Genomic DNA, 23,455 nt, shown 5'->3' with positions numbered 1-23,455 from the left:
TCAAGCATACAGTTCACCGCAATTTGAATCAAGAAAGAATGAAAACTCTTTGGGAAATCGGGACGACGCGCGAGTCCGATCAACTGAAAACGAATCTATGACATATACATTATACTCCTTGATTTTTTCAACGGATTTACACGATCTGAGGATCCCTGGCTGGGGGGCTCTCAGGCTGACTGATTTCTGTAAATTAACGGAAGCATATCATCTCTGTTTTAACCGGACGTTCATGCCATATGCTAGAATTAGGCCCAATCGAAAACGATCTGCACATTCATTATACTAACCGGTATATATTGAATTCTTTAATCATTTAAAGCATGACAGCACAAAATTACCTCATCTGCTTTCATATTATCACACAACGGGCAAACGTAATCATACTCGTGTAGTATCTGCAATAGCAGTGTGTAGAAATTTCAGACACTCACATCCTGAACCTTCGTACAGTAATTTTAGGTGCCTATCTAGAGTCAACATTACATATGATCATTGTATTACCGGGTGCGGTGGAAAATATCACACACACACACACACACACACACACACACACACACACACAGACACATGCACACACACACACACACACACACACACACATATATATATATATATATATATATATATAAGCCTGTCGCTATTCTTGACATGAAAATGATTTGATAAACAAAGTACAGTAGTTTGCAAATAACTAAGTGCACATGAATGATGGTATTTTGAAGGCTGTATAATTATAAGCACAAGGCAAACTGCTCCACAACACCGAGAGACATAAAGAGACAGAGAGGGGAGGGGATTAAACAGAAAGAAATGCATTAATCCTAATCCCGAACATTTCTTTCCAAACATACAAAAATATTTTCATTCACATTTCAAACAAACAAACAAAAAGAAAAGAAAAAAACAACAAAAAACAAAACAAAACAAAAAAACACACCAAAAAACCCCACAAACAACCCACCTTTCCATCACCGCCTTCCTCCTCCTCTGAAACATCGTCATCCCCGTCACGTGGTCCAGGCTGGAGGTCTGATTGGCTGCTGTCGGCTGGCGACACCCCCCTCTCCTCCTCTCCCTCTTCCCCATCCTTGACAGAGTCTCCGGGTTTGGGAGACAGCTGTCTGTCGGCTTCCGCGAAACCCTGCGTTATGCAGCATCACTGTGTCACCGTGTAAAACAAACTGGACTCGGACTCCCCCTATCCATCTATTTTCATCACTTACATCACTTCTCCTTAAGCGGTTGTGCTTAATCCACCACCCTCGTGAAATACAGATTCGTTTCGTTTACTTTCTTCGTGTCAGAAATTGATTTCTTTTCTGTCTTTTCTTTATCCTTTTATCCATTTATTAATTTTTGAATTAAAAGTGATCAAGTCGAGATAACAATATTAATAATAATGGATACTTATGTAGCACACTATCCAGAAATCTGCTCAAGGTGCTTTACAAAAACACTTTTGTTTACATAGCACATTACATCAATGTTACGTACACACACCAAAATGTGACTTACCAACTGAACACACACACACACACACACACACACACACACACAATGCATGCATACATTTTGACACCTCAAAACACCAACAATGTCCGATGTGATGGCAATGAGAACGATAACGATGAAGTGATGGCTACGATGTCATAAAAATTTTACCGCTGCTGACGAGTGTGCTCATCAGTGAGGACAGACTGAAGTTACAGGTCCGGATGTCAGTCACCGATTATTATCTGTTTCGCTGACTGTTTTATTTTTGCGTAGCTAATTCAAGAATTCGTAGTTGCACAAGAAAGTGGTGATCGCTCTTAGAAATCACGCCACGTTGATCTCTTTTCACCAAAGCTCAGCAGTTAAGGGGTTAATAATATGATGAAGAAGAACAAGACGATGGTGTTGTTGTTGCTGTTTGTATTGTGATGATTATTATTATCATTACATGTATATAAATCATAACTAACTATATTGTTTTTGTATTTTCCATGTGATGTGGGACAATTTCGCGTCAGGACAATGTTTGCATTCTTACAACAAACAAAATAACTGGACGCGTGTTTGTTTCAACTTTATAACTCGATTAAGATAAAGAAAGCAAGTGACGGAAAGGCGGAGAGAGAGAGAGAGAGAGAGAGAGAGAGAGAGAGAGAGAGAGAATGCGAAAATTTTTTATTCAGATTAGGCCAAGGCCCGTAACTGAAGGGTGCAAACATAAGCCACTTCAATCACACAGGTAGATACTGAGATAGAACATTGAGTTATTGATAGTAACAATTGTTTTCAGGAAACTTTCACATTTCTTTTGTAGTCTAAGGTAGTCTAAGTTGCTACCAAATTAATCGATGAAGTGCTTTGTAAGTGTAGAACGCCAGATTATTTAGTACAATTTCGTTTCCAGAGGATACAAACAAATTAAATCTGAAGCGACATGGATCATGAAAATATTTAAGCTGAATATATTTCATCCTCATGTCATGAAGAACAGGACAGCCAAGCATAAAATGAATTTCATCTTCCTCACTGTCACGGCATAACCGACATAGCATTTTATCGACTCTGCTATTACCAAATCTAGAGCGGTGATGTGCATTGTCTGAGACACAAAATCTTAGTTTTGTCAACGCACATTTAAGGTATCTATTCATTTCAATTTCAATGTAGGGTTCAACATGATGAGTTGACTTAGACATCCTGTATTCAGCGAATCTGCTACTGTTCTGAATAAGATCATGCCAGTCCTGTCATCTACAGTCAAAAATTCTTGTTTAAAGCAATTTATAAATATTTTCAATGTTTGTTCCAAACATATACAAAATCCATGAGAACACAGACATGTTCGTATGCTTGCAACTCAAGTTCTCTTTCAACTACAGTCTAAATTATATAGTGTTTTATATGCCTTATATGGTTAACTATGATTTCCCATTCTTGTTTAATTCAGCTGATACTTTATACATTTTACGGAGGAATTCAAGTATACAGGGAATCTGCCAAGTTCTCCATAAATTAAATCTTTCGGTGTCCGACTGTCAACATTCTAAAAACGGTTCATAGCAAACAAATGTCCTACAGTTCTCGAACGCCCATATTTCAGCACCATACTGTAAAATAGATTGTACCAGTGAATCAAACAGTTTTAAAAAAATATAAAGAATGAGCTACAATCTAGTCTATACATGACACATAGTATATTCAAAACAGCTGTTTTAGTTCTGTTTACTAAACCTCCACAGGCAAAGGTGAAACTAAGTCTAGCTGAAAAGAAAATTCAAAGATATTTATATATATCTACAACTTTTACCGCTTCATTTCCATGCGTCCATTGTTCATATCTCGATAGAAACCCACCTTTACGAAAGACAATTATATTTGTTTTTTTTGTTTTTTTTCCATATCTAGTTTTGATTTAATCTCATTGCGGCGTTACTTGGGCTAACACCGTCTCAGAGCAACCTCTTAAAATTAGAAAGAGTTCAAAATGAAGCTATGAGGCTGATCCTTGGAACAACAAAAGACACGCCCACTGAAACCATGCGATACCTGCTTGACCTTCCTTCAGTGCAGGCCAGAAACACGTTAGAACAGGTTAAGGCCTACTTCAGAGCATTAGAAAACCCTCAAAACCCACTGCATGACGCAGTCAAAGAACCAAAAGGCAGCCGTCTAGGACGAGGAAGATCATGGATGGGGCAAGCAGAAGACACAATCCAGCTAGTATGCCGACTACAAGACCTGAAAGAATCAAAAGAATGGGAGAAAAACCCCGAAAACCTCAACCATCTATTCAACACAGCCATTTCACCCACTCTAGGAAGACACTGTCGGGAATGGCCAGAGGGCAAAACTGATGCAGAAGTGAAGCTACTCAGACGAAAACAGTAAAGAAGAGGACATCATCATATACACAGATGGCTCAGTCACTAAAGACCAATCCGGTTGGGGATTCGCTGCGAAACAAAATGGAAAAACAATTAGGGAAGAGAATGCTGCCTACAAAGTCACAACCTCCAGCCTAACGATGGAAGTTGAAGCTGTGACACATGCCCTCCAGTGGCTATCGTCTATCCATATGCCCGGAAACCAACATGCCATAATTCTAACCGACTCAATGAACCTCATACAGAAAACTGAAAATGGAATGGGAAGCCCAGAGCGGCATAAGGAAATGCGCAACTTTCAGATTAAAAAACTTACATGGTCATACTGCCCGGGACATGCAGGAGTTAAGGGAAATGAGCGATCTGACAGACTTGCTGGCAACGCGACAACAACGATCTAAGAAAATCGGAAATCCTCAGAAAAGTCAAAGAATATAAAAAAGAACAGGTACAAGGCCATCACACAATCGATCGCCTCAAAGAAATAAAGGTAGAGAGAGGGAGCAGCCGTAAGTCTTCTAGCATGAAAGGTAGATCACGATGCTTTGCAAATCAAACAAATATCGGCATCATTTCCAAACCAACATTGCGCAAATTTCTTCAAAACGGAAAAGAGTCTCTGTGGGCGGGGGCGGGGGGGGGGGGGGGGGGGGGCGAGGGGGGGGCGCTGGTGGGGGGTGCGGGGGGGAGGGGAGGGCGGGGGCGAGAGGAGGGGGGCTAGAGGATGAGGTATGTATGTGTATGCATGCCTACACTGTGGGAGCAACGGAATATTGGAACGTGCGGGTGTGCATATATATATTTGTACATATGTGTGTGGGGTTCGGGGTGGGGGATATGGGCGTATGTGTGTGTGCTTGTACAAGTAAGCGTGCCTCTGTGTGCGTGTGACTTGACTTGACTTGACTTCATTTATTGTCATAAAATCCCAAAGGGTTAATAGACACAACAAAGAACAAAGGGAACAAAGAAATAAACGGTCATCTACTACGCATGCACTGAAATACATAGTTGGCGAGTGTTTTTTGACAGTCATCGAAGGTGAATAAATCACTTGGTTTTAGGATAATGTTTTGTATTTTTATAGAGATCATATCTGATTGATGATCATACTGCTGTACAGTTGTGATTGGATGGTTTCGCAAATTATGAAATAAGATACACGTATCTAAGAAATGTAATTCATCTTCAACAACTACACATTATCACATAACCTCTCTTCTCTGGGAATGTTTGCGTATCTTCCTCGTTCGATATTTAAATAGTGTGCGCTTATTCTGAGTTGAGAAAGAGCTTGTTTGTGAGCAGCATCGGTTTTATCAGTTAGATAATTCTCAATTTGATAATCGTTTCTTTTAATTTTGTTGTAGAAGTCTAATCTGTAGTATTCAGTTTTTCTCTGTTTCCAGAATTGTACATATCTATTTCTTAGTTGTTGACGTAATATGAATTTAAGTCTACTGTTACTAAATGTCGACTGATTATTCCAAACATGACCTAATCCTACATTGTGAAGAATATTCTTTACAAACAGTATCCAGGGGTTTTCAATTGTGTCTGGTTGGTTCATCATCGACATATAGACCTTTTTGATATGGCTATCATCATGTGCATCCAGAATATGAGTCCAGTGGTAAAGAATTCTGGATGCAATATGAATTCAAATTGGAAATTGCCCAGTTCTGCTAAAGTTGGCAGATTCATTGTTTTAGAATGTACCCCTAGAAGCAGTTTGCAAAAAATTATATGCATTTGTTCATGTGAATGTTTCGAAGAAATACAGTTTCTAAAGAAATCTGTCATTCCTGTATTGAATGAATTGGTAGTTTTAGTTTCAGCCCATGGGAACCAAATGTCGGATCCATATGATAATATAGGTAAAGCAAGCGAATCAGAAAGCTGCAGTACAATATCCAAACGAATATCTTGCTTTTTAACGATTCGTCGGAGGGAATGTGCTGCTTTTGATGCCTGTTTGGCTAGGTGCTCTTGAGCAAATGAGAATGTTCCAGTTTTGTGAAATAATATACCAAAGTACTTGTATTGATCAGTTGTCTGGATTATATCATTGCCTATTGTGAAAGTAACAGGCACTTTGGGATCGGTGTGTGTGAAAACTATTACTTTAGTTTTATCTATGTTACTTTTTAGATCCCAGTTTTCACAATACAGATTGAGTTTATATAATTTCCTTTGTAAGACTGAGTTTATCTAGTTTCCTTTGTAATCCTATCTTTGTCGTGGACAAAATTACTTGGTCATCAGCATATAGTAAACACGAAACACTATCATTTTTGTCAAGGTCTATGGATGGTGAGTCAGTAACGCCCAAACATTTCGGGAGATCATTGATAAATATATTAAATAAAGTGGGACTGAGTGTGTTCCCTTGTAGTACCCCCTTCAATATGGGTATTTCAGAAGAAAATCCCATATCAGTTCTTGTGCAAACTGTGGCATTTTCATACACGCTTTGAATAACTCTAAAGCAATTTCCATTTATACCGATTTGATACATTTTTAGCATTAGAGCGTGATGCCAGACTGTGTCAAATGCTTTCTGAAAATCAACAAAACAGCAATAAAGGCGATTCTTTTTTTTCTTCTTAAAGTATCGTCAATTGTGTGTGTGTGTGTGTGTGTGTGTGTGTGTGTGTGTGTAAATGTGTGTGTGTGTGTGTGTGTGTGTGTGTGTGTGTGTGTGTGTGTGTGTGTGTGCCGTGGAAGCTGCGATACGTAGCCTAGAAATGAGTGTGTGGAGGAGGGGGGTAGAGGGCGTGCAGTTTAAAATGTGTGTGTGTGTGTGTGTGTGTGTGTGTGTGTGTGTGTGTGTGTGTTGGGGCTCATGTAGGTTTATGCGTATTTGATTGTGCTTTCATATCTGTGAAACTGCATGTTTGGTGCATATCTGTTTTGCATATGTGTGTGTATGTGTGAATGTGTGTCTGCATGTTTTACATTTATTTGCTTATTTATCATCATTGTTGTCTTTTTTCTTTACTTATTTTATTTTATTTATGTATTTATATATATATATTGTATGCTTATAGTTGACTTCAAGTTTTTGCGCCTTATAAATATTATTATTAGTAGTAGTAGTTCTTTTTGTTCTTTTTTTAAATGTATTTATCTATTACTTATTTAGTTATTTACTTATTTCTTTTTATTTTATTTTATTCTTATTCTTCTTATTATTATTTATGGGTTTTTTTTTTTTTTTTTTTTTTTTTTTTTTCTCAAGGCCTGACTAAGCGCGTTGGGTTACGCTAGGGTGAGGCATCTGCTTGGCAAATGTGGTGTAGCGTATATGGATTTGTCCGAACGCAGTGACGCCTCCTTGAGCTACTGATACTGATACTGCGGCGTCATACAAACTAGTCAATTGTCTTTGCAGACCTATTACTGATATTGATAGCAAAATAATATCATCAGCAAATAATAACAGAAACAATTCAACAAAATCAAAAGACAGGCCATGTCGGCCATTTTCACCAATTTCCAATGCAAGTTCATTGACAAATAGTGAGAAGAATACTGGACTACACACATCACCTTGTTTTACCCCTCTTGTACAATTCATAAAATCAGACAGTTTTGCTCCACTTCTTATCCTCGCTTTTAAGTCACTGTACAAACTTTTAATATATTTACATAACTTACCCTTTATTCCATTTTTAAACAACACAGGCCATAACAGTTTCCTTGAAATTGAGTCAACTGGCGTTTTAAAAATCCACAAACGCTACATCATGTAACTTTTGATTATAAGCAAATTGTTTCTGAACAGCAGCTAATAAACTATTCGAGGTAACGCGTCCGCCTAGGAAGCGAGAGAATCTGAGCGCGCTGGTTCGAATCACGGCTCAGACGCCGATATTTTATACCCCTCCACTAGACCTTGAGTGGTGGTCTGGGCACTAGTCATTCGGATGAGACGATAAACCGAGGTCCCGTGTGCAGCATGCACTTAGCGCACGTAAAAGAACTCGCGGCAACAAAAAGGCTGTTCATGGGAAAATTCTGAAGAAAAATCCACTTCGATAGGAAAAACAAATAAAACTGCACGCAGGAAAAAAATACAAAAAAATGGGTGGCGCTGTAGTATAGCAACGCGCTCTCCCTGGGGAGAGCAGCCCGAATTTCACACAGAGAAATCTGTTGTGATAAAAAGAAATACAAATACAAATAAAGAAAATATTTATTATGGTCTATTGTACAGTAATCTTTCTTAAAATCAGCCTATTGTTCTCCTGTTATGTTATTTAGGCTTATCCATTCCTGCTACCTATCATTAACAACAGAACTATATAATTTGCTACCTATGTTACATACGGATGTACCTCTATAATTGTTCGTGTCATTCACATCGCCCTCCTTAAATAGTGGTAAAATGATCGTTTCTGTCCAAAGTTCTGGATAGATAGCAAACAAATGATTAAACAATTTCACTAGAAATATTACTGTTGACTCGCCTGAATTTTTGAAAAAATGACTGATTGCTAGTAACACTTCTTCTCTAGATATTGATCTATCTAAAACTTCACCAATCTCCTCCTCTGTGTCACATTCAACAGAATCATCAGCTTCCTTTTCTAAATCATTTTCTAAAATGATCAAACACTATCAATAGAAATACTGTTTTGTGGCTGAGGTGCTTTACGTGATACTTCATTCGTTGTTTCAAAGAACATTTTTTGACATGTAATGGAATTCAAGAACTCTCTCAAAAGTGACTGATTATACTCTTTCTTTTTCTAACGATCATATTCTTGTACTGTCTTCTTGCAATGCAGAAATGTTCCCTCACATCTTTGTCTAAAGTACGGTTATAGTTTCTAAAAGATCCCCGCATCTTTCGTCTTGTTAATCTACACTCATTGTCAAACCATTCTGAACTTGACTCTTTTGTTATGGGAACCCTCTTCTTCATATATTCTGCCTGGTTTTTAACTATTTGATTAAACTTGTTTAGTGCTAAATCAATATCTACATCAATCAAATCTGTTGCAATGCCAATCTCATCCTCAACTGTTCTGGAATTCGTAGAATCAAAAAATGTTTGTACATGTGACGAAATCCATCTGTATTTAACCACAAACTGTTTCTCATTCAAATTAGAAGAGTATCTCGTGATCGTACAATTAACTTGAACATCAAAACTTAACAACAGAGGAAGATGATCTGATTCAAATCTAATACACCAAGAGTCAAAATATCAGAAACCAATTTTTTTTTTAAGTTACAGAAGCTAGACAGTAGTCATTCACACTGCTTCCTTGGTCAGATATACAACTATGTGAAACGAACATTCTGGTCGCCATTACATAAACCATTTAAAATGCACAATCCCATTGCAGCGCTCATATCCAGTAACTTTTTACCAAAAGAATTCAATACTTTTTTTCCAACGATCACCAGGTGATCGTATACAATAGTGGCTTTCTTGCCCTTGTCTCTGTGTGTCTTGAGATGACGGGTCAGTTTCTTCCTGATTTCTCACAGAGAGAGAGAGAGAGAGAGAGAGAGAGAGAGAGAGAGAGAGAGGGGGGGGGGGGGGGGATAGAAAAACAACAACAGAAAGACACGAAATAGAAACACAAACAGCAACAAAGCAACAACACCGAAAAGAACACACACACACACACACACACACACACACATATATATACACACACACACACATCCTCCCCCACCCCATTCCCGACACACACACTTAAACAGAACACACTTACAAAAGCTGTCTCTGCAGTTATCTTCACGTTGGGGTCGTCGAAGAATCCCTCATCGTTCAGCTTCTTCTCAAGGTCCTTCTTCTTCTGGTACTGAAGCAGGAAGGGCACCTCCCTGCCCACCCCCGTCACCCCCGCCACCTCCGCTCCCCCGGCCTGCTTGGGGAACAAGTCTCGGTTCTGTACCTTGCCTTTCCTGCCCCTCCAGTTCAATCCCTTACGGTCCGCGCCTTTCCGGTTCCTGCCCTTCCGGTCTGCGCCCTTCAGTTCCATGCTCTTCCGGTCTCCGTCCTTCCGGTCACGTGCGCGACCCAGCAGCTTGTTGAACAAGGGGCGTTGCTCCTTCTCCGCCTGTTTGTTTTTTTCGTCCATCTCTCTGGTGATGATGACGGTGGTGTGCCCCACTGGGCCGTCCTAGACGTGGCGAAGGAAGGATGATCACAAAATGAGTGTGAATGAAGGAAACGAATGAAAAGATGTAATCTCTCTCTCTCTCTCTCTCTTTACACACACACACACACCTGTTATGCAGATGCTTGACAGCAGCATAACCCAACCTGCTTGTCAGGCCTTGAGTGTATGCACATATATTTGTGTACCTATCACAGTGGTTTTATTCTACATCATTTGCCAGAGGACAACACTTGGGTTGCCATGGGTTCTTTTTCTGAGCGCCAAGTGCGTGCTGCACACGAAGCTTCCGTTTGTCGTCTCATTTGAATGACTATGCGTTCAGTTTGATTTTCCAGATCAAACTTGGGCGAAAGAGTGATAGCGGGAATCGAACCCAGACCCTCACAGGGTGAGAGAGAGAGAGAGAGAGAGAGAGAGAGAGAGAGAGATAGTGTGTGTGTGTGTGTGTGTGTGTGTGTGTAGATTACGATGATTCAAATTCAACGAAAAATGATACAAGCACAAGAAAGAAAACGAAAAGATGATATGAACACAAAATGACACAAACAAATAACAGTGATTGTTGAGCAGATGGTCCACAGACCATAATTTTCTGCAGGCGACCACGTCGCTTCTCTTTCTCGGCACGTATTTGGTCAGTCAGACTTTCACGGTCTTCGTCCGATGACGTCACATCTGATGACGCAGTGACGCTGTACTCACTCTCAACTTCTTCCTCCACCTGATAAAACAACAACACGAGTGATGGGGAGACAGACACATGTTTTGTTGAAGGTACATGTAGATTGGATAAGCTGAAAGCGGTAATCCTGCAGTTTAGAATACTAAACTCAGGGGGCCGTTCAAATGAAAGACTCAGCGCATCGAAGTCAGTCTAAAACACCTTCTACTTTTTCATTTTAACGGCCCCTGAGTTTAGTATTCTAAACTGCAGGATTACCGCTGAAAGCTTCTTTACACAATGCCCTCAGCAAAAGAGAGAGAGATAGAGACAGAGAGAGAGAGAGCTATGAGTTTTCTTCAGTTTAACGTCTATTCACTATAAGTATTTTTAGACGGAAAGGAGTAAAGCAGTGTAAAAAGGAAAGGGAATGCATGTGAATATTAGTGTAAAAAAAAGAAAAGTTCATGTTATGTATCAGAGGAAAAGTATATTTTTAGAAAAAGTCTAAAGAGGTTGTGGTGTGTATTGAATGAGTTGTCATGGAAAGGAGAATATGTATATACATATCAACAAGTATTAACCTACAACAATGTAAATAATAACAGTATTAAATATAATACATCAAAGGAGGATACCAACTGGACTGGAGTTTAAAATTTCTGAAAACATTCTAAGCAATGAATAATCATTCAAAATCTTTTCAGTGGCTAATGAAATATTGAAAGAAAAGTCACCAACTACATCTTTTGGAAGTAACTGTCTTATGCTCGCACAATGAATGAGCAGATGGCTTACAGTTATTTGCTTACCGCATATACATTTTATATTTTTAGAAAATTTTGTACGAAAGGCATTTAAACGAAGTCTATACATTAGACTTGTAATTTGTCTTGAATGTGCTGCTGGTGTCGAATTTAGAAAATGTTTGGGATTAGCTGCATTCTTTGTGTTTACACAACGTTGGTAATATTGATTATTTGAATCTATAAGTAATTTCTTACATCGATTTCTAGATGCATTTTCTATACAGCTAATCCATTCATGGAGATCTAACTGGATGTCAAGTTGTATTGCGCCTTCGAAATTACGTGCTGCTCTTCTAGCTGCTTGGTCTACCCACTCATTTGAAGATATTCCACAGTGCGAAGGTACCCAACAGAAAGTTATTTTAATGCCCTGTTTTGTCAGTTGGTGAATAATATGAGTGTGTGTGTGTGTGTGTGTGTGTGTGAGGATGGGGGTCAGGGCGAGTGTTTGTATGTGAATGTGGTGTGTGTGTGTGTGTGTGTGTGTGAGAGAGAGAGAGAGAGAGAGAGAGAGAGAGACAAAGACGGAGACAGAGAGAACGAGCTATGGGTGTGTGTGTGGATGGGGGTGAGGATGAGTGTTTGAGTATGTGAATGTGTGTGTGTATGTATGTATATATATATATATATATGTGTGTGTGTGTGTGTGTGTGTGTGTGTGTACGTTCGCTTTTGGTGACATTCAAAAACAAACAGTGAGAAAGAGACACACAGAAACAAACACAGAGACAGACAGGATGACAAACAGGCAGAGACAGAGAGACTCAAAGAGTGAGAGAGACAGTAGAACAACAGTAGCAACAGCAGTAGCCCATATGAACACTACCAACTGCAACATCTAAAGCATAACAACAAAAGCAACAACAATAAACAAGAGTGAAAAAAAGCAACACCAGCAAGCACAACCGCATACCGTAGTTCCATCGGCAAGAACGTGAGTCCTGGTATATGTCTGTTTCTGTTTCTTTCGTCGTCGGCGACGACGACGCTTCTTCGGGCGCACTTGTGTGTTGCCCTCGTCATCCACATACTGCCCATGGAGGATTGGAGAATTGGTCATTGTCACTCCTGTGTTTGTCTTTGTCTTATGATCATTTCTATACAGTCTAATTGAAACATTACACACACAGACACAGACACACACAGACACACACACACACAGACACACACACACACACATATATATATATATATATATATGTATATATATATATATATATATATATAGAGAGAGAGAGAGAGAGAGAGACACACACACACACACACACACACACACGAACAGTCACACATATACACGCGCGTGCACACACAAACACTACACACACACTGTGCACATACTCACGCACGCTCACAGAAAAACACCATCACGTAACACCATCACTAACACTCAAATATCATCACCTTCACCTTCACCTCTCCCGTAGTCTGGGTTCAGACCGTTGGGGCACCGCTGCTGACCTGACCACCACCCCTCTCCACTCTTCACGGTTTTCTGATTTCCTCAGGGCGTCACCGAGCGTCAAGCCTGTCCACCCCCGGATGTTGTCTTCCCATCTCTTCTTCTGCCGTCCTCTCCTTCTGCCTCCTTGTACGGTGCCTTGCAGGAACGTTTTGGCAAGACCAGATGATCGGGAGATGTGTCCATACCACCTAAGTTTGCGTTTCTTCACTATGGACAGAAGGTCTTCGTAGGGTCCAATACATTGCTTGATTCTGTTCTTCACTTCCGTGTTAGTGATGTGGTCTCTGTAGGAGATGCCAAGTAGTCTACGAAAGCATCTCATCTCGACAGCTTGGATTCTTCCCTCGATGTCTGCAGTCAGGGTCCAAGTCTCGCAGGCGTTGAGCAATATTGATATAACCAGGGAACGCATCAGTCTGATTTTTGAGCTGAGAGCGATGTTTTTGTTGTTCCAGATGGTGTTCAGCTTGTTGAGTGCCGTTGTTGTTTGGGCAATTCTCGAGAGTACTTCTGGTTTAGATCCTTCATCTGACACGATTGCTCCCAGATATTTGAAGCTGTGGACTGTTTTAAGCTTTTCGTCGTTGACTTTGATGTCAGTGCTGATGCCGTTGGTGTTGTTAGTCATCAGTTTGGTTTTCTCCGCACTGATTTGCATTCCATACGATGTGGAGGCTTTGTCCAGATGTTTGACCAGGCTTGCCAGTTCTTCTTCTTTTCCAGCCAGTCCATCAATGTCGTCGGCAAAACGTAGGTTTGTGATTGTTCTGCCGCCTATGCTGACTGTTCCTTCATGCTCTTCCAGTGCGTCAGTCATTATTCTTTCTAAGAAGATGTTGAAGAGTGTTGGGGAGAGTAGACAGCCTTGTCTCACTCCGACTGTGGTTCTGAACCAGTCCCCGATGCTATTGTTGAGGTAGACGGCGCTGGTGGCTTTGTCATAGAGGTGCTGTATCAGTCTGATCAGGTTGGCGTTGATGTTGTACAGATTCATGGTAGCCCACAAAGCTGCATGCCAGACCCTGTCAAATGCCTTCTTAAAGTCAATGAAGACGTGGTGGAGGTCTTGTTGGTGTTGATCAAATATCATACAGTCATTTTAATAATCTTTCTCAACCCCTTGACTGTTGCTAGCAAGTATGCTCGTCAGTGTAGTGTTGTCACCTGAGATTGGACACAGCTTACCGGTCACCATTCTGTATGTGGACTTTTTTGTCTTGGTACTGCAATACCTTTGTTCAGTCAAATCCATCACACCATTGACAAGCAAACAGACTGTGCTCACAGCACTCCAGATCAATGCCACACTGATATAATTTCACCAAGATTCGGAAGCCATGGGGTTCAATACTGAAAGAAACACACTCACCTCCTCCCATGAGTCATCGGAGTAGTCTGCTTCTCCATCCGTTTCGTACTGTAATGAAAAAAACAACAACCCCAAAACAAGAACATACACATAAACAAGAACATAAACGAAATAAACCTGTAAACAAACGATCAACCGGCCGATCGGCTGACCAAACAACCCGCCATCACTCCACTACCACATCAAGAGAGAGATGGAGAGAGATGATTTGAGAGACAGACACATGGACAAGGAGAGAGAGAGAGAGAGAGAGAGAGAGAGAGTCAAAGTCAAAAAATGTTTCAATAGTCAGGCCCTTGGCCCAGGAGTCTCAGCAAAATGTAATAATATTTTATAATAATATTTTATTTTTATATAGCGCTATAATACAAGCATAAGCAAGCTCTAAGCGCTTTACAATCCAGTACCTAAAGTGAAACAAGAAAGCATATAAAAAGTAGTAGAAACATAAAACAGAATCATTAATATTATTAAAACACAATGCGTAAAACTCACAAAGTAACATACTATCAATACTACAACTGTTACACTCGAACACTCACACTAACACACACGTACAGACACACACATGATTAATCGGCTGAGATGACAGCAATTTTCACTTAAAATACATACATGTAAAAAGGAACATACTTGTAATATGCATGCTATATATTTTGTAAAAATTGTAAATTAAAAATTTGGGATAGAAAAGGTAAAAGGGGTAAAAATCGGGTCATTCTCCCTTTCGAAGCACACCATCACCATCCATCTACCCACCCCCATTCTCTCCACTCTCCCATCACACATACTCACATTGCCATGGGCTTGGGACAACAGCACTATTTGAGTTATGACAAGCATTTTTTAAAGAAATAAGTTTTAAGATTTGCTTTAAAGGTAGATGGATGAATTGTTTGTCTGAGAGCAATAGACAGAGAATTCCAAGTTGTTGGGCCGAAGACGCAAAATGACCTCTTTCCACAGGAGTTAAGGAAGTATCGGGGAACAGTTAGCTGGGAGGAATCAAGAGATCTCAATGTTCTGTTTGGCAAGTACGGGTTAACAAGCTCAGAAAGATAAGAGGGTGTGGTATCACAATTCAGGCACTGAAAGCATAGACAGGCAACTTTATATTCAATCCTGGCTTGAACAGGCAACCAATGAAGTGTCCGCATGACAGCAGTAGCACTCTCTCTCCTCGACTTTTTAAGGACGAGTCGAGCTGCACTATTCTGTATTTTCTGGAGCTTGTAGAGTTTATCATCGGGAAGGCCAGCTAAGACAGAATTACAATAATCTATGCGGGATAGAATAAAGGCAACAGCAAGTTTGTTGGCGGCTTCAACAGACAGGAAGGGGCGGATTTTTCTAATCTTACGAAGCTGAAAGTAAGGAACTTTACACAGGTGGTTCATATGAGTTTCCATCGTGAGGGATGAATCGAGGTAGAAACCAAGATTACGGACAGAACTAAAAAAAGAAATTTATATACCAGAACAAATGATAGACGTTGTATTTATCTGCTTGAGCTTATTTTTATTACCAGTCAACGTGAGTTCTATTTTGTCATCATTCATTTTTAGTTTGTTTTGTTTCAACCACTTTGCTACATTTTCTATACCAGTTTAAAATTTAGAGCTAAACATGGAATTTCAGAGGGAATAGTCGAATCATGCAGTTGAGAATCGTCAGCAAACAGATGATAGTGAGGTACAGACTGTTGGATGATCAAACTTAGACGTTGTGTGTACATTGTAAAGAGTACAGGTCCCAGGACGGAACCTTGTGGTACCCCATATCTGAGCACAGACGGAACAGACTGGTTTCCATTTACAAGGACAGAAATGTGTGCAACCTGATAAGTATGAATGAAACCATTTCAGAACAGTACCATTGAGTCCGAACACAGCACACAACCTTCTGACCATAATGTCATGGTCAATTGTGTTAAATGCTGCAGAAAGGTCCAGCAGTGATAGAATGGATACTTTGCCTGCATCAGATGCTAGCAACAGGTCACTGACCACACGTAATAAGGCCATTTCCGTGCTGTGTCCCTTACTGTACGCTGACTGAAATGGCTCCAGGAGAGCATGCAGCATGCAAAATGTGTTGATTTTCATATCATTCAATTCTAAAATTAAGTGCTTTAAAGATATACATCGACAATTTATAGATTGTTTCAGTATTTTCACTAGCTAAGATAGAAGAAAGTCTGGACAATGATTGGCTTCTGTAGTATTTGAGCGGTATTAAATCATGTATCCATTCCGCATATTTCGGACATACAAAAAGGAAGTGTATTCTATTTTCAATTGTATTGCAACAAAAAGGACAATAGCCATCAACGTTATTCAGTTTTGGCTTGTACTGTCAATACCTATGTTTAACTGGAGACATACTCATTCTTAATTTAACAAGGCATTTTCGAAAGTTAACATTCCTGAGCTGGTATGAATAAGCTTTAGGAATTATACTTTGGTTGAAGCTTGCATACATTCAAAAGAAATCTTGACCTTTGAGTGCAGCATGCTATTTCTTGACTGGAAGAATCAGTCTTTGTTTTAATTCCGAAAGAAATAGTTTAGCGTTCCCCACACCTTGTGCTTCCCAAACAAAGCCAAATCAATATCAAACATTACGTACATGACAGGCCAAGTAACATAATTTTGACTTTGCAGAGATAATAACATACTAAAGGCTGTTTTGTGTATTTGTATTCATTCATACATAATATTCGTAGCCAAATTTAACGCACCCGATATAAGCATTGATAAAAAGAAGATACCTTCCTGTTTCTACATATGTCAAGACGTTTCAGTGCTGATAAATGAAATCTTTCAATGTATTCTTGATCAACAGTTAAACCCCATATTCCAGACCCGTACACTAATTTAGGCTGTATCTGACAATCAAACACCTTAAAAGAACTGTGGTGAATGTCCTCCAATGGATCAAAGTACTTTTATTGTTGCTGACACGCCTTTCTTTGCTCGATCTGTGAGTTCTTTAAGTGAATGAAAGATTTGCTGCTGCAGCACGTCCTTGGTGATAGGGAGTCGGTGGATGTTCAGCTTCCTATGGGGTTTCTGCCTGGCTGGTTGGAGCTTGCTGCTCCTCTCATGCAGCGTGTAATGGAAACATCACCTCTATCCCTCTGCCGGACAATCACATAGTCCAGCATGTGCCATTGCTTAGAGCGGGGGTGCATCCATGTGTTCTTATACTTGTCCACTTGTTGGAAGAGGGTGTTGGTGATGGTCAGTCCATGCTGTGCGCAGAGCGAGAGCAAAAGCAGTCCGTTGGAGATGCACTTGCCAGTGCTGTGCTGTCCTAGGACTTTTGGCCACGAGGAGAAGTCCACGCCGACGCGGGCATTGAAATCCCCAAGGATGATCAGTCTGTGCTTTCTGTCTACCGCTGAAATGTTGCGGCTGAGCTACTAGTAGAAAGCTTCTTTGATGTCATCAGGGTTGGTCATCGTCGGGGCATAGCAGCTGATGACTGTGGAGAAGCGATCCTTGGACAGCTTCAGACGCAGGGTCATCAGCCTATCGTTTATCCCACGTGGAAGGCTGTCAAGCTGTCGTGCAAGTTTGGTTCGTATGGCAAAGCCCACGCCTGAGGTTCTTGGGGTGCCATCTGGCTTCCCAATGCGGTAGAAGGTGTAGCCCCCTCCAACTTCCTCCAGCTGGGTTTCACTGGCAAACCTGGTTTAGCTCAGGGCTGCTGTGTCCACCTGGTAGCGATCAAGCATTCTAGCAATGAGCGCTGTGCGTCTTTCTGGTCTGTCGGCTCTGTCTAAGAGGGTGCGGATATTCCAGGCACCTGAGTCAGGGCATGACTCCTGGTTCTTTTCTTCTGTTGTTTTCGACCGCTATTGTTGGATGTCCAAGTAGGTGCGGTTTCCTACTAGGTACTAGGTGAGGCAGGCTTTGTTTAGGGATCACCCCCGAAAACGGAGTATGGCTGCTTATATGACGGGGTAAAAACGGTCATACACGTAAAAGCCCACTTGTGTACATACGAGTTAACGTGGGAGTTGCAGCCCACGCATGAAGAAGAAGAAGGGATCCTTTTATCTCCCCTTCCCCATGTGGGGAGAGCAGTGCTGTCCCTTAAAAGGGTTGCTCTAACACTGTGGGAGGATACGGGCGCCGCATCTGCCCCAGTCTACGGCGGACGACCATCACCCCACAGCCCCCTGCGTGCAGAGTCGTGACTAGGAACTGCCAGCAGCATCCTCTGCCTGTCCCCGTTACCACTTCTCCATCGCCGCAGGGCTTGGGAAAGCTGGGTGTTGAAGGGCTAGCTCGTCGTTCCGACATTAGCCTGATTGCCTGACCATCACTTTTTTTTTTTTTTTTAGTGAGGAGGAGTTGTGCGGTCCCTTCCTCACTCTCTCGCCTACCGACGCTCACAGTCCCACAGGTGTATGACACATTTAACTGACTTTGAGACCAATAACGCTATCAGAGAATAAAACAGCGTCATCTGCGAAAAGAAGAATAAATAACTCAATAAAGTCTGGCGACAGCTGAATGCCATACCTACCACTATAAAGAATATCTTTAGTTAATTCATCAATGTTAAAAAAGAACAACAAAAAAAAGAACTGGTGAACAAGTCTCCCCTTGTTTCAAACCCCGTTGACGCAGAAAAGCTTCAGTAACATCAGCACCAGTGCAAACCTTTGCTCAACAACACTATATATACTTTTCAGGGCCTTTAAAATCTTCCCGTTTATACCACTCTTATGCAGTATTTTCCATGATTTGCCTCTGCACACTGAATCAAAGGCTTTCTGAAAATCAATGAAAGCTACATATAATTTTCTATGACTTATTAATTGTTTTTGTATCGTAGCTACAAGAGTGATGATGTGATTGATTGTGCTGTAACCTTCCCTGAAGCCTGCTTGTTCCTCCTTAATAATACTATTGTCTTCTGTCCATTGTGTGATGCATTTGTTCAAAACAAAGCTATACAACTTACTAGAAATATTTGATAGTTATATACCTCTATAATTATCAACATTGTTCAAGTCACCTTACCATATAATGGATGTATAATTGATAAGCATCACACATCAGGAAATAACCCATGATCAGAAAGAAAATCAAAGAACTTAACAAGGAAAGGTGTGATTTGTTCTGAACTGTTCTTGAAAAATTCGGCTATCAAGCCATCTGGTTCTGCTGCCTAATGAAGTTTAAATGCTTTGATTGCATCCCTCATCTCATCTTTCGAAATAGACCTATTTAAAGTTTCACAGTTGCTATCAGCTTCAGTCGCGGTTTCCATATCGTTCTGATCATTACAACTCTCTATTAGAACACTTTCCGGGTTTCTGAAAACATTTTTAAGTGATGGCACCATTCTTCACTGCTGATAGTAGTGTGGGCTCCGGACTTTGGGCATACAGCGCGAATAGTGTCCCCAAACCTTTGGATTCTTTAAACCAGTCTGTAAGATCGTAACTGTATTCTCTTTGTGTGAACGTTTTTTTTTTCTTTCTCAGAAGCTCTTTATACTCTCTTTTTTGTGTGTGCGTATGTGTTTCTGTTGCAATCGAGATCTTTCTTACTTTGCGTGAATGTATTATCTTCGTTTGAAAAACGAGTTTTACATTTTTTTCTTAAATTCTGACGGAGTGATTTCCTTTCTTGTCTACATTCTTCGTCAAACTATATATGTTGTTTTTCGTTTCCAATTACGGCTGTTTTTTTTCATACATTCGCCAGCATGGCTCAGACATTCATTAAAGAAATAAAGTGCTTCGTTAAAGTTGAAGAGAAAGAGAGAGAGAGGGGGAGAGAGAGAGACAGAGAGAAGAGGGGGGAGAGAGAGAAAGAGAGAGAGAGGGGGAGAGAGAGAGACAGATGGAGGTTGGGAGAGAGAAAGAGAGAGAGAGGGGGAGAGAGAGAGAGAGACAGAGAGAGAGGGGGAGAGATAAGGGGGGGCGGGGGGGGGGGGGGGGGGGGGAGACAGAGAGAGGGGAGGAGGGGATGAAGGGAGGAGGCACACAGAACAGTAGACAGAGGAACACATCCAAAAACATCCAAAAGACTCGTCAATCACTCAAACCCAACCACCAACACAACCGGCCAACCAACCAGTCTACTAAGCCACCAAGCACTAGCCAAGTTAAACAACCCACACCACGCCTCAACACACCAACACACACTCCGCACACTGAATCCTTACCGCCTCCACACACCAACACACACTCCGCACACTGAATCCTTACCGCCTCCACACACCAACACACACTCCGCACACTGAATCCTTACCGCCTCACACACCAACACACACTCCGCACACTGAATCCTTACCGCCTCACACACCAACACACACTCCGCACACTGAATCCTTACCCCCTCAACACACCAACACACACTCCGCACACTGAATCCTTACCGCCTCACACACCAACACACACTCCGCACACTGAATCCTTACCGCCTCACACACCAACACACACTCCGCACACTGAATCCTTACCGCCTCAACACACCAACACACACTCCGCACACTGAATCCTTACCGCCTCACACATCAACACACACTCCGCACACTGAATCCTTACCGCCTCACACATCAACACACACTCCGCACACTGAATCCTTACCGCCTCAACACACCAACACACACTCCGCACACTGAATCCTTACCGCCTCACACATCAACACACACTCCGCACACTGAATCCTTACCGCCTCACACACCAACACACACTCCGCACACTGAATCCTTACCGCCTCACACATCAACACACACTCCGCACACTGAATCCTTACCGCCTCTTCTCCCTCCTTCCCGCCGGGTTCCAACCTCTGCCGCCGCCGTCTGTGGCCACCCACATTCACCTCCTTGGCCTCTTTCTCCTCCGCCACCTCGTACACCTCCGTGAAGTGGGACAATGGGGTGCCGTGGGACGCCATCCCCCGCCCCGTGGAGTCACCCCGGGTGCTACAGCGGGGGAAGCCGGAATCTAAGGAAAGGTTGGACCCTCCTGTGGTGGTGTCCGTTTTGGGGGAAAGTGTGGATTTGTTGTTTCATTGTTCCCGGGGGTACGTTTTGGAATGGGGGTTGGGGTTCGGTTGGGTTGGGGCAAAACGGGGGGAAAGGTGCGGGTTTGCGTATATTATGCGTTTGTGTTTACGGGGATGATAAGGGAGGGGGTATCAAGGAGGAGGGGGAAAGAAGAAGAAAGAAGAATATATACGGATACATGCAAAAAATATTGCGAAACTTCCATAACCATAAAGCGTGTATCTAGTCTAAGCGAACCGTGCAGTGTTAGTATGTGAAGTGAAGATATAGAAAAGAGATAATCATCCTTTGACATATCGAATTAAATATATGGGAAAGATATATTTATTATGTGACATATTGAAATGAACATATTGAAAAGAGATATTATGATGCATTCTAAAGATATTGACAAGAGATATGCGTATTATGTGACATATCGAAATATAACAACCGAAAAGAAATAGGTGACGTATTGAAATACAGATGTTGAAAAGAGATACGTTTATTTGACACATCGATATAACGATGTTAAAAAGAGATATTATGTGATATATCGAACAAAAGACAACGAAAAAGATGCTTATTATGACTAATTAACAGTTGATGTTATCAAAGTATAGACACAGACAGGCGGGCTGAATGGTTAGCGTGTAAAATAAAAACAGAAAATACATGCTTCCTAATTATGTATATATGTTGTATTACGCATACGCTACAATGATCTTCAATCAATAATTCAACGAAATTTTAACAATACTTACAGAAGACAAAAAGGCAGGCAGACACAAGTGATCTTACTCACGCGCGCGCGCGCGCGCGCGCGCACACACACACACACACACACACTCAAACACACAGGTAACTTCCTTGTTGTGCAGAATAAGTTACCTTTTAGACTTAAATGATAAAAAAAAACTGACTGTTATCTGTTGACTTATCAAGTGCTAAATTTTAGTGAAAAAGAAATTAAAATCAAACAGTAAAATGATTGTGGAAACATTTATTGCTTGCTGTGCTCTTCCCAGTAGTGTATTGCTATTGTATTTGAAATATGAAAACAATTCTTTCTGTCTTTAAGCCAACAGACATAAGTAAATCATTAGAAAATGATTGTGTCTAAGTTTTCTTAACATATGCACATAAAAAACAAAAAAACAAAACAAACACAAACGAAAAACAGCAAAACCACAATAGAAACGTGATTCCTGTACAGATCCTATTAACACACGAAAGGCAAAAACGAACCCGCCCCCTCCCCCCACGCCCCCCATACATAACATAGAGAGCTGGGTGATAGAATAATAAAGTTCCAAAACCAAAACCCGTTAGCAAATACCACACCATCACCTCTCATAAGAAGCAGGCAACCATACTATTCAAAGAAATGCAGGCTACTGAGACAGAAGAAAAAGAAATACGGGGAATAATCAAAATAAACGCAAAGCGCACACACACACACACACACACACACTCTCTCTCTCTCTCTCTCTCTCTCTCTCTCGCATTCGTTTGATTTTCCTGCAAGGCATAACAGTCATTTGCAGCATCAGCTAGATACGAATAATATATTAAAAAAAAAAAAAAAAAATTACAAGCACCATCCTTTAAAACAATTTATAAGGACCACTCCCCAGCATGAAATGAAAAGCGAAAAAAAAAAAAAAAAAGTCGAAAGATGGAAAATGTCATTTATGTTGAAAACAAGTAGAAAAGAACAATAGTGTTATATATCAGATGGGTGAATTCTAATTGAGACACTGAAAAGGGGAAAAAGAAGAAGAAAACATAAAGAGAAAACAAGAAACGAAAAACCAAATTAAAAATGAGACCAACACACAAGCTGGAAAAACGACAAAACACCACCACAATGGAAACCAGTTAACAGGATGAACCAGCCAACCAATAAAATACAAAATGTAACAATTTGAAAAAGGTAAGTTTAGCAGATACCTACACGAATAATGAAATAATTGCATTGTACGGATAAGCATAAAGGAAGAAATGTTTGCATTGGTTTGTACTGTCTTGCGCTGCACTGCACTGTGATTGGGTTTGCTGGCTTGTGTTGTGGCGTGCTGTACTGTACTGCTCTGTACTTGCCTTTATTGTT

General features: G+C 40.9%; 1 protein-coding gene across 1 annotated transcript in view; it reads right to left on the bottom strand.

The window, feature by feature from the left end:
- Positions 1 to 23,455, bottom strand: part of LOC143283803 (uncharacterized) — an 88,068-nt gene that overhangs the window by 46,801 nt on the left and 17,812 nt on the right. Inside the window, exons 9-14 of the mRNA XM_076590173.1 lie at positions 21,108 to 21,322; positions 14,326 to 14,373; positions 12,408 to 12,524; positions 10,608 to 10,745; positions 9,614 to 10,024; positions 965 to 1,144 (exon numbers count right to left, since the gene is read on the bottom strand). Of these exons, the coding sequence (XP_076446288.1) occupies positions 965 to 1,144; positions 9,614 to 10,024; positions 10,608 to 10,745; positions 12,408 to 12,524; positions 14,326 to 14,373; positions 21,108 to 21,322 (1,109 nt within the window). The remainder of the gene's footprint in view (positions 1 to 964; positions 1,145 to 9,613; positions 10,025 to 10,607; positions 10,746 to 12,407; positions 12,525 to 14,325; positions 14,374 to 21,107; positions 21,323 to 23,455) is intronic.

This window comes from Babylonia areolata, chromosome 7 (assembly GCF_041734735.1).
Source record: "Babylonia areolata isolate BAREFJ2019XMU chromosome 7, ASM4173473v1, whole genome shotgun sequence".
NCBI classification, from domain to species: domain Eukaryota; kingdom Metazoa; phylum Mollusca; class Gastropoda; order Neogastropoda; family Buccinidae; genus Babylonia; species Babylonia areolata.
Note: the sequence above shows the minus strand (reverse complement) of the source record. Positions and strands in the feature narration are given on the sequence as shown.